Raw genomic sequence first — 12,606 nt, forward strand, 5'->3', positions numbered from 1 at the left:
TGGGGAAGACTTAATGGAGGAGATAGCATTTGAACTAGAGTTTTTATAGGACTGATTTTTATTATAGTCCTTTTAAGCTTACAAAATACTTTGCATACATTGTTTCATTTGGCCTCCCCCATAAAGACCAGAGGACAAATATTTGGAAAATTAAGACTAACAGACCTGCTCAAATTACATGATCAGTAATTAATCAAGAAGCATATATGAAGTGCATGCAATATGCAAGATGTTGTGCTATGCATAAACAAAGAAAAAGGAAAGTTGTTCCTGATCTCAAGAAGTTTGCTTTCTTTTGAGGAGATTCAATATATACAAATAAGTAAGTAAAGAATATAGAACGGTAAATATGAGATACTGGAAAGAAAGGGTGAATTAAGAAATGGAAGCATTGAGGATTATAAAAGGGTTCTCATAAGCAATAGTACCTAATGTTGTTAGCCTTCAAGGAAAACTAAAGAATCCAAGAAGGGGAGGTGAGGAGGGAAACCTTTCCAAGCATAGGGGACAACCTGTGTAAAGGCATAAAGAAAGGAAATCTCTGTGGAATCTCAAGTTTAGAGGATAGCGAATAGCTCAATTTGGGGCCAAAATATAGTGTATCTGAGAGGTAGTGTCATATATCTGGAAAAGTAAACTGGAATCAATTGTGAAGAACTTTAAATGCCAGACTAAGGATTTTGTATTTTATCCTAATTGAGAGGCACTGAAGGGGGTAAGTGCAGTGTGACCTGGTCAGACCCAGGTTACAGAAATATTGCTTTGTTGATTGTGTTTAGGAATTGGAGAGGAGAGAGCTTTGAAGGAGGGAGATGATTTTAAAAGCCCTTATCCAAGACCAGGTAAGAGGTGTTAAGTTCCTTAATGGTGAGGGTGGCTGTCTGAGTTCAGAGAAGGAGAAAAATGTAAGAGATGACGTGAAGATAGAATCCACAAAACTTGTCAAATGACTGAATATAGTAGAATGAGGAAGAGGAATGAGTCAGACTCCTCTGAATTTAGGAACTTGGGTGGCTGGCAGATTGATGGTGCCCTTGACAAAAATGAAATGTCAGGTTGAAGGATGAGTTTAGAGATAATAACAATAATATCTGTTGGTAGAATATTGAATTAAATATGCCTCAGGGTAACCCAGGGAATGTTCAGCAGGCAGATGCTAAGGGTCTAGACCTAAGGTAAGAAATAAAACCTTGAAATAGAAGTTTGAAAGTCATCTGCATAAAAAATAATAATTGAGGCCATGGAAGTCGATATCACCAAGATAGAGTATACGTAAGGAAAATGTAATGGAACCCATATGACAGCTCTGAGGTATATCCATAGTTAGGGGGTGGGATGAGATAATAAGGAATAGTCATATAGATAAGAGGAAAAACAAGGGTTGGGGGGAATAATAAAACCCAAGTAGGAGAAAGAATCTAGGAGGAAGGGGTGTTCAAAAGTGTCAAACACTGCAGAGAAGTCAAGGATAATGAAGACTGAAAAATGTCTATTTTATTTAGCAACTACGAGAACATTGGTAGTCATGGAAGGATAAGTCTTAGCTGGGTTGTTGAGTGAGAAATCAGACTGCAAGGATTTGTGAAATAAGTGATTGATGAGTAAATGAAAAAGAAAGAATGCCTTTTTTTTAGTTTAGTTATAAAGGGGAGTAAAGATATAGAGTGATACGTAGAGGAGAAGGCAAGGATGAATGAAAGTTTTCTACTGGAAAGATCTGTATAAGTTTACAGGCAACAAGGAAGGAGCCTGGGACTGGAGATTAGAAAAAGTGAAAAGTTGATGAAGGAGCAAGCTTCTAGAAAAGACCAGAGAAGAAGAGTTCAGAGATCCAAGTAGGAGGTTGATCAAAGCAAGGAGAAAGGTCTTACTCTAAGATCAAAACAAAAGAAGAGAAAATGGGAGAATGGTGTTAAGGGTATTGAGATATAGAGTCAGAAGAAGAGGCTCATTATAGATAGCCCATATTTTTTCCATTAAAATATGAGGCAAAGACCTTTCCTGAGAGTGAGCAAGAGGGAGTCATTTAGGTGGATTGAGGGAAGAAAAGGTTTGGGGAAACCTTGTGGGAAATTAGATTCACTAAAAGAAAAAGACTTTGTGAGCAATAATGAGGATCCAAATGACCTTAGATAGCATAAATTTGGAGTAGACCTAATCAGCACATTTGTGTGACTTCTTCCAGCAATATTTAGCAGTACTAGGACTAGGGGGGGGGGAGGGGGGGTCGAGTGGGGGGAAGCAGATGATAGAGCTATCCCAGGTAGAATCTTGGAAAGGCATGAGTGACAAATAAGAAAAAGATAGCAAATGATTTAATAATAAAGGACAGTATAGATTTGATCACATTAATTATATAGCCAAATTGTTATGGTGGGAAAATTAGGTCAGAAGAAGAAGAAGAATGAATGACATTAGTAAGATGAAACATGAGAGATGGAAAGATAAGAGGTTACAATATGAGAGAAGAATTTCAGAACTCTGGATCATGAAGATGGAGTATCTATAAGTGATGATGACATCAAGGAACTCAGTAGCTAAGACAGAATGAAAATGTAGATCAAAAAAGATGAAATCAAGGACATGGGAAAGCCTATCTTTTTAGGTGAATGCAAAGTTTCCATTTGCAAGGGAAGAAAGTTATTAATTCCTTGAATGATGATAGAGAATGATTGGTGGCCATTAGATAATAGCAGCCAGGATCTAGATAAGGTAAAATATCCAGATTGAAGGAAGAGTAGTGCTAGGTACATAGTTTAGAAATACAGCTATATGGTTCAGTGGATTGAAAGCCAGGTCTAGAGATGAGAGATCCTGGGTTCAAATCTGACCTCAAACACTTCCTAGCTGTATGACACTGGGCAAATCATTTGAACCCAAGTGTCTAGCTCTTATTACTCTTCTGCCTTGGAAATGATAATATCTATTCTAAAAGGAAAGGGCTTGAAGTCGAAGAATAAGATTGATTATTTATGGCCTATAATAATGTTTTCTGCATTTGTTTTGGGCTTCTGTGAGTCCTTTGTTCCATTGTTCTGATTTTCTGTAGAATGAAATTAAGGGTATTCTATGCCCAATACTAGGGATCCTGGGTGGTGCAGTGGATAGAGCACTGGGCTGGGAGCAAGGAAGATCTGAGTTCAAATATGACATCAGATATTCACTAGCCAAGAAACCCTGGGCAAATCACTTTAGCACTATTTGCCTCAGTTCCTCATCTGTAAAATGGGGCTAAGAAGAGGGAATGAAAGGATTGTAAGAAGAGGTCCAATATCAAGAAAAGTTTATTAACAACAGAGATTCCAGGGGGCTTAACAAAAGGCAAAGCCAGAGTAATAAAGGAACTTTGAAGGATATGGTTGAGGCAGATGGGGACAGAGAAATGAGTAGAGGAAGGAAGTTTAGCCTATTCATCCTCTGACCTTGAAACACAAGCATACAGAGAGATGAAAGTATAATGGCACCAAGACAGTGAATTATCACATACTTCCTAGTAAGCAATGGCATAGACTTGAATATTGCTTTCATTTTTTCCCACCTTGGGAGTAGGTAGTTTTGGTCCTAGTGGCCATAGGGGAAGAGGTTTGGTAATTGGTTAAGTGTAAAGATAGAATTTGAACTCAGGTCCTAATGATTCCAAACATGGCACTTTATCTACCACTACATAGTGCTGCTTATTAGGAGGAGGAAGAAAGAAGGCATCACAGGCATGAAAAATAATGGGAAAATAGTACAAAACACCAGGAATATTCATAAAGTGAAGAGTTGCCCAGCTTGGCTGATTAGAATACAAAGAAAGGGACCACATTGAGGTAAATTTTGCAAAGTGAGAAGGTGGAACAGTTTATAGAGAATCTTGAAGGCCAGGTAAAGGACTTTAAATTTTACTTAGTAGGTAATAGGGAATGGCTGAAGATTTTTGAATGAGGGAGTGACATGACTAGCATTAAGAATAAAGATGAAGAATCTGTAATCTAGAGTTCCAGGAGAGCAAAATCAAAATCTCTTTCAGAGATTACATTCCCAATGACCCTAGAGTGAACCTCTCTTGGACCTTAGGGTAGGAGGTAACCCTGCTAAAGAACCTAGATTCAGGGAAGCCCACTTACCCCCTAAGTCTGATCAATGAGAAGTCTGATTTTTTTTTTTTATCCAGGAAGTTCCTCTGCCACTTGTTTCCTCTTCTTCTTTCAGGAATATCAAAATCCTCTAATCTCTGGTTTATACTGATATCAATCCTGATAATATTGATTTCAACTGCAACATGTTTTTATCTACGATACAAGGGAAAAAAAGGTATGGGATTTTGGAGAGTTCGGAAGAAATATATTCTCTTCTTCCTTGGTTTAAATTTGAATTTCCTTGAGGGGATTAGTACACAGGGATCCTTAAGGCTCTGAGGACTTATGCCCTCCCACATTCCTGCTTCCTTTCCCTCGCCTTTCTAAAAAGGATACCTTATATTCATCTCATTTTATATTTTCATACACATTACTGCTAAGCTGGAAAAAATTTACTAATGTCACAGGGAAAATCTACAACTCACAATACAATTTAATGTTGGAGGGGATGTTGCAAAAATGGGATACTAATACACTGCTGGTGGAGTTGTGATTCGATCCAACTATTCTGGAGAGCAATTTGGAATTATGCACAAAAGGGCTTTAAAAGAATGCTTGCTCTTTGATCCAGCCATACCACTCAGAACCCATTTCCATGTTGTTGTTTACACCAAGATGTTTATTTAGAGTCTATATCCCCAACAATATTCCTTCAACCCATGTATTCAAGCAGTTGTTTTTCTTTGGTGTTTTTACTCCCACACTGTTTCCTCTGGATGTGGATAGTGGTTTTTCTCATAGATTCCTCCAAGTTGTTCAGGGTCATTGCATTGCCTCTAATGGAGAAGTCCATTACATTCAATTGTACCACAGTGTATCAGTTTCTGTGTACAATGTTTTCCTGGTTCTGCTCCTCTCACTCTGCATCAATTCCTGGAGGTTGTTCCAGTCCCCATGGAATTTCTCCAGTTTATTATTCCTTTGAGCACAATAGTATTCCATCGCCAACATTTACCACAATTTATTCAGCCATTCCCCAATTGAAGGGCATCCCCTCATTTTCCAATTTTTGGCCACCACAAAGTACGCAGCTATGAATTTTTTGTACATGTCTTTTTCTTTATTATCTCTTTGGGATACACACCCAGCAGTGCTATGGCTGGATCAAAGGGAAGACAGTCTTTTATCTCCCTTTGGGCATAGTTCCAAATTGCCCTCCAGAATGGTTGGATCAATTCACAACTCCACCAGCAATGCATTAATGTCCCAACTTTGCCACATCCCCTCCAACATTCATTACTTTCCATAGCTGTCATGTTAGCCAATCTGCTAGGTGTGAGGTGATACCTCAGAGGTGTTTTGATTTGGATCTCTCTGATTATAACATATTTAGAACACTTTTTCATGTACTTATTAATAGTTTTGTTTTCTTTAACTGAAAATTGCCTATTCGTGTCCCTTGCCCATTTTTCTTTTTCTTTTTTTAATAGTATTTTATTTGATCATTTCCATGCATTATTCATTAAAGACAAAGATCATTTTCTTTTCCTCCCTCCCACCCCTCCGTAGCCAACGCGTGATTCCACTGGGTATCACATGTGTTCTTGATTCGAACCCATTGCCATGTTGTTAGTATTTGCATTAGAGTGTTCGTTTAGAGTCTCTCCTCTGTCATGTCCCCTCAGCCATTGTAGTCAGGCAGTTGCTTTTCCTCGGTGTTTCTACTCCCTCAATTTGTCCTCTGCTTATGGATAGTGTTTTTTCTCCTAGATCCCTGCAGATTGTTCAGGGACATTACACTGCCACTAATGGAGAAGTCCATTACATTCGATTATACCACAGTGTATTAGTTTCTGTGTACAGTGTTCTCCTGGTTCTGCTCCTCTCGCTCTGCATCACTTTCTGGAGGTCGTTCCAGTCTCCATGGAATTCCTCCCTTGCCCATTTTTCAATTGGAGAATGGCTTGATTTTTTTGTACAACTGATTTAGCTCTTTATAAAATTGAGTAATTAGACCTTTGTCAGAGGTTTTTGTAATGAAGATTGTTTCCCAATTTGTCGCTTCTCTTCTAATTTTGGATGCATTAGTTTTGTTTGTACAAAAACTTTTTAATTTGATGTAATCAAAATTATTTATTATACATTTTTTGATTTTTTTTCTAGCTCTTGCTTGGTTTTAAAGTCTTTCCTTTCCCAAAGATCTGACAAGTATACTATTCTGTGTTCGCCTAATTTGCTTATAGTTTCCTTCTTTATATTTAGGTCATTCACCTATTCTGAGTTTATCTTGGTGTAGGGTGTGAGATGTTGATACAAACCTAATTTCTCCCATACTGTCTTCCAATTTTCCCAGCAGTCTTTATCAAATAGTGGGTTTTGGTCCCCAAAACTGGAATATTTGGACTTATCATAGGCTGTCTTATTGAGGTGATTTTCCCCAAGTCTATTCCACTGATCCTCCTTTCTGTCTCTTAGCCAGTACCAAATTGTTTTGATAACCACTGCTTTATAGTACAGTTTGAGATCTGGGACTGCAAGTCCTCCTTCCTTTGCATTTTTTTTTCATGATTTCCCTTGATATCCTTGATCTTTTGTTCTTTCAAATGAACTTTGTTGTGTTTTTTTCTAATTCCATAAAGAAGTTTTTTGGTAGTTTAATGGGTATGGCACTAAATAAGTAAATTAATTTGGGTAGGATTGTAATTTTTATGATGTTAGCTCATCCCACCCATGAGCAATCAATGTTTTTCCAATTGTTTAGATCTAGTTTTAATTGTATGGAGGGTGTTTTGTAGTTGTGATCATATAGTTCCTGTGTTTGTCTTAGTAGATAGATTCCTAAGTATTTTATATTGTCTAGGTAGAAACTTCTATTTTTGTTAGGATTTTTTTTTCCTTATATCTAATCAAATTCTGCCTTTCTGTAGCCTCCACCCAATGCTATTGGTTCTGTTCTCTGGAGCCAAAGAGAATTTCTAATCCCTTTTGCAAATTATATACCTTCAAACATTTAATAGCAACTATTAGGTGCAACTCTTCTCCAAGTCTTCTCTTTTGCAAGTTAACCATTCTTAGTGCCTCCATCTCATCCTCCTTTTGGCCTGACCTGAAGATCTTTCATAATCCTGGCCACCACCTCCACATACTATGGACATCCTCCAGCTTGTCAATGGTCTTCCTGAAATTCAATAACCAAAACTGAATGAAATAATTCAGAGCTACTCAAGGTGAGTAAAACAGGATTGTTGCCTCTCTAATCCTGGGCACTGCCTCTCTTAATGTAATCTAATTAGAACATTGGGTTTAATCTAATAAAATGAAACTTAGTAAAGCCAAATATGAAGTCTTACATTTAAAAAAAATACTTTCCAAGTACAAGATGAAGAAGGCATGACTAAAAATCCTTGAGGTTAAATAACAACCTGCTCAGTATAAGTCAAGTGTGTGTGATATATGAGTCAGGAGTTAGTCTGACATGAACTCTTCTTGTCAAGTTCATTTTGATCACTTCTTCCTTTTTCAATGTTCACTTTAGTAATATTTAATCATAATAATAATCATTCAGCCCTACTGAGTATCTTCCCAGCAGAAATTTACAAGGTTAAAAGGGACAAAAACAAATATTAAAGTATATAAAGGAAGGCCTTTTAAAAGCAAAGAAAACATCATATGCCTTAGAAAGGATTTGAACCTTGAATAGCTCAAATGCATATGACAAGACCAGTGAGACAGTGTATTTGACTCAGAACACAAATCTCTTCTTTTGCACAAGACCCAAAAGTAATTATGGAAAGACTGATTTCCCTGAGCACTAAGTAAAGGTAAAATTCCTTATGGAGGGAAGTCATATTTGAATCAGTAAGAATTCTTGAATGTGAAAATTGAGACCTTCTCCGCTTCTTGTCTAGAAGTGACAAAGCTAAAAGCTTAAGTTCTGAAGATGTCAAAGATGAGAGGTCTGACTTCCAGGTAAACATGGCAGCAGTATAGACCTAGAACTCTTCCTCTTTTCACCACCTACCAATATAGACTACCTCAAAAGGCCAAAAAAAAAATTCATATGAATGAAGGGCCTCTTCAGCAGGGCGCAGCATTGAATGGGATTTGGGCATTTCCACACTATAAATGGGTGAAATAGCTTCCACCAAAATGTGAGTTGATCAACCCTCCCCCATCCCACCTATGGAGACAGAGTCAGAGCCAGTGTGCTAGAATCAGTGTGTGAGTGAGGGGTACCTCTAGGTCCTTGGCAGCTGAGTAAGACCACCAAACACCTACCCCTGAGAGCAGCTAGACCTGAGACCCCAGCAGGCTGAAGAGTGCAGACCTTGGGTGCCTGTGCAGAGATAGCACAGAGAAGGGCAGTAAATAGTAGAAACTGCAGAGACTCAAGAGGTAGCCTCAGGCAAAAACCTTGCTCCTTAGCTCCATACACAGAGAGCCTGCCCTCCTCGCTCTGACTTCTGACTACAAAGGGTAGGAAAAACCACCATAGTGATAGCAAACTACACCCAGGAAAAAACAACTTCCCAACACCAAGACAAACAAGAAGAAGGCATTGACCCTGGATAATTTTTATGGAGGAAAATTTCAGACTACAGAGGAATTAGACCAGAATTAGGCAATTGGAAGCCAATGATCTTGCAAAATAGCAAGAATTGATGAAGCAAAGTCAAAAGACTGACAAAATAGAAGAAAACAAAATATCTCACTGACAAGATGATAGATCAAGAAAACCGGTCTTGAAGAGACAATTTGAGACTCATTGGTCTACCTGAAAACCCAGAAATAAGCAGAAACCTTGACATCATACTGCAAGAAATTATCCAAGAAAACTGCCCTGATATTCTTGAACAATGGGACAAAATAGATGTTGAAAGAATTCATGGAACACCATCTACACTAAATCCTCAAAAGACAACCCCCAGGAATGTAATTGCCAAATTCAAGAGTTTCTAAACTAAAGAGAAATTTTTACAAGAAGCCAAAAAGAGACAATTCAGATATCAAGAAGCACCAATCATTATTACACAAGATCTGGCAGCTTCCACACTAAAGGACTGCAAGACTTGGAATATGATATTCAGAAAGGCAAAAGAACTGGGTCTTCAACAAAGGATCACCTACCCATCAAAAGTGACTATATACTTCCAGGGGAAAGTATGGACATTCAACAAAATAAAAGATTTCCAAGTAGTTGTAAAGAAACAAAGATGAGAGGTCTTCTGGCAGTCCTGGGCTGAGTTCCTGCTGAGAAGAGCACTATGCTACAGTTGAAAACAATGCTATTGGCACTCAGCTAAGAAAGAACCTGGAGGTGATAAAGACTGGAGTCTTGTGGATTTATCTATCCAGCCAAGATACTGGATACCATGAAGAATCCAAAAGCTGAGCAATCTGTTCTGCCTAGTTCAGCAGCAGCCCAGGAGCAAAGCAGGTATTGGAATCCAGACTGGTCACAGCTGACAATGTCAATAGTCTATTTGGTACAGTCCTATGAGATGCCAGCACCAGCTATATAACTTGTTCAACATGGTTAAGTAACTCATTCACCTAAAATACTGTGCTCTATAAGGATCCAGCCCAGCTAAGCAAAGGAATAATCTTTTCATTATGAACTCTACTACTTGCATTGAAATTCCAGAAAATTCTCTGGACAAGGTGAAAATGAACATTGAGGCCATGCATTTCCAGATTTATGAATTCCCATGACCATGTTTGTTCCCTAAACATTTGATATATCTTCATTGTACTTTAAATTCAAGCCCACTATTTCCTCCATCCCCTATGGATTATGTATGTATTTATGGGAAATTGTGCCACAGGTTTGGGGGGAAATGGTTTAACTACTGCTCCTGCTATGCCATTTGAGTAAATACTTTGCTATGAAAACCTTTATTTGATCCAGCTATTCCTTCCTACCTATTGGCCTAAATTTCTCATTCCCCTCTCAGGTACACTCCTTGAAAAAACTGCCTTCACTTCTTCTAAGCTCTCTGCATTCCCAACTCTACAAGATGGTTTCTGACATAATTCTACGCAAACTGTCCATGTCACAATTACCAGTGATTTCTTAATTGCCCAGTCTCATGGTCTTTTTTTTCTACCTTCAATCTTCTTGGGGCAGCTGGGTGACGTAGTACAATCACTTACAACAGTTTGCTTCAGTTTCTACATCTGTTCAATGAGCTAGAAAAGGAGATAGCAAAATCTTTGCCAAGAAAACCCCAAATAGTTTCAAGAAAAAAGTTGGATGTGACTGAAAAATGACAAAACAATCCTCTTGATCTCTCTGTCATCTTTGACATTTTGATCATCCTCTTTTCCTTGATTTTTTAAAATAATATTTTCCCCCAATTACATGTAGCCTCTATTCCTTAATAAACTCTTCCTACTAGATTTTCATGACATTGCTCTCTCCTGTTTTTCATCCTACCTCCCTGACCACTCCACAGTTCCCTTTGCTATGTCTTCATCCAGGTCATACTCACTATCCATGGGTGCCCTCCAAGTCCTCTATACTAAGTCTTCTTGGCTTTTTCTCTCTCTAATATTTTACTTGATGATCTCATCAGTTCTCATGAATTCAACAGTAATTTCTACAAAAGGGATTTCCAAGTCTAGAAGTCCAGCTCTAATCTTTCTTCTGAGCACAAGTCCTGAAAAATCGACTGGCTGACTGGACATCTTCATCTGGATATCCTGTACAAATTTCAAATTCAACATTTTCAAAACTGAACTCTGTTTTCCCCCAAACCCTCTCCCCTTCCTAACTTTCCTATTACTATTGAAAGCACTACCATATTCCCAGTGACCTAGGTTCATAATTTCAGTGTCATCCTCAATCCTTCACTTGTACATATCCATTCTGTTGTCAGATTTTATGGTTCCTATTCTTACTACATTTCTTGTATATGTCCCTTTCATCCTATTCATATAGCCCCCACTTTTGTACAGACCTTCATCATGTGGACTACTGAATAGCCTTCTAATTGCTAATTGGTCTTCTTTCCTAAACTTTCTTCCCTACTTCAATCCACTTTCCACTCAGTTCCCTTCCCAAAGTTATCTTCCTTAAAGTATAAGTTGGATTGTCAGCCTCCTATCCCACTCAACCTAATAAAATTCAGTGGCTCCAAGATAAAATATAAAATACTATACTTAAAACCTCTCATATCCTTTAAACTTTCCCAGTTTTCTTACATCTCTAAATATTTTCAAAATGTAAATTAGTCAATAAATTTCCTGTGTATCCACAGCTCTCATTAGAATTCTCCAACTTTGAATCTTAAGATCCCTCTTGGGCTGACTTTCCCTATAGAATTTTAGGCTGTGAGAGAATGCTTTGGAATATATTCTTCTAAAATCTAGGTTGTACTAAATTTTCTCCATTTATGACTATGCCAAAATTTCTTCTCCTCTGTCACAATTCTAATGTGAATTCTAATGTAATTCTCTCTTCCCTAATGTTGCTATCTTTCAGTTTCAACAACCAATTCCTCCTTATTAATAATAAGAACCAGGTAAGGAGTAACTATTCCTCTCATTGGTTTTCTAATCTTTAAAGAATGGAATTAACATGAAAGAAAGCCTGAAAATTGAGATATTCTGCTTTTCTGAGAGACCAAGCAGATTTTGGGGAAATTGAAGTCCTCCCTCATTATTTTGTCATATTTCAGTGCCAGGTTTGTGATCATTTCTTGAACTTCCCATCTATTTTCCCTTTCTGTTCAGGTGGTGTATAGTCTCTTTCTGCTTCTAATGATCTTTACCTAGATGCTCTTCACCATTTTTTGCCTCTTTCATTCCTCAATTTCCCCTTATCTCCTTCCAATGCTTTTTATCTCTTGTTCCTTTTTTACATTTCCTTTTATTGTTCCCAATTTTTCCTTTTCTTTAGCCTGTCCCCTTCCCATTGAAAAAGCAAGAAAAATGATATTCATTATATTTATATTTCAGTCTAAACTCAGAGGTCATCAGCTCTCTAGAGCTGGATAGCATTTTTCATCCAGAATTATCTTGGGTCATTGTATTGGTCAGAGTTTTTCCCAGGTGATCATCATTACAACATTGCTGTTACTGTGTACAATGTTCTCCTTGTTCTGTTTATTTCACTTTGCTTCAATTTACATAAGTCTTTTCAGATTTTTCTGAAACCATCCTCTTCGTTATTTCTTATGCACAAGAACATTACATCATGGCAAGTAGAGAGCACAGTAGATAGAGCACCAGACCTGGAGTTGGGAGGACCAAGATTTAAATCCAGTCTCTGACAGTTCCTAGCCGTGACCCCAGTCAAGTCACTTAACCCTGATTATCTAGCCCTTGCTGCTCTTCTGTATTAAATTAATACTAAGACAGAAGGCAAGGGTTATTTTTTAAATTGTATTAAATCACATTAATATGCCATAAATTGCTTTACCATTCCCCAGTTGGTGGATTCCCACCCCCACCCCCATTTCCAATTCTTTGCCATTGCAAAGAGAACTGCTATTTTTTAAAATGTAAATATAGGTTCTTTTCCTTTTCCTTTGCTCTCTTTGGG

At 37.8% G+C, this 12,606-nt stretch overlaps 1 protein-coding gene across 1 annotated transcript in view; it reads left to right on the forward strand.

Moving 5' to 3' along the window:
* Positions 1–12,606, forward strand: part of LOC103100846 (SLAM family member 5-like) — an 81,684-nt gene that overhangs the window by 55,932 nt on the left and 13,146 nt on the right. Inside the window, exons 6-7 of the mRNA XM_016429525.2 lie at positions 780–842; positions 4,195–4,296. Coding sequence (XP_016285011.2) covers positions 780–842; positions 4,195–4,296 — 165 coding nt within the window. The remainder of the gene's footprint in view (positions 1–779; positions 843–4,194; positions 4,297–12,606) is intronic.

Source organism: Monodelphis domestica, chromosome 2 (assembly GCF_027887165.1).
Source record: "Monodelphis domestica isolate mMonDom1 chromosome 2, mMonDom1.pri, whole genome shotgun sequence".
NCBI classification, from domain to species: Eukaryota; Metazoa; Chordata; class Mammalia; order Didelphimorphia; family Didelphidae; genus Monodelphis; species Monodelphis domestica.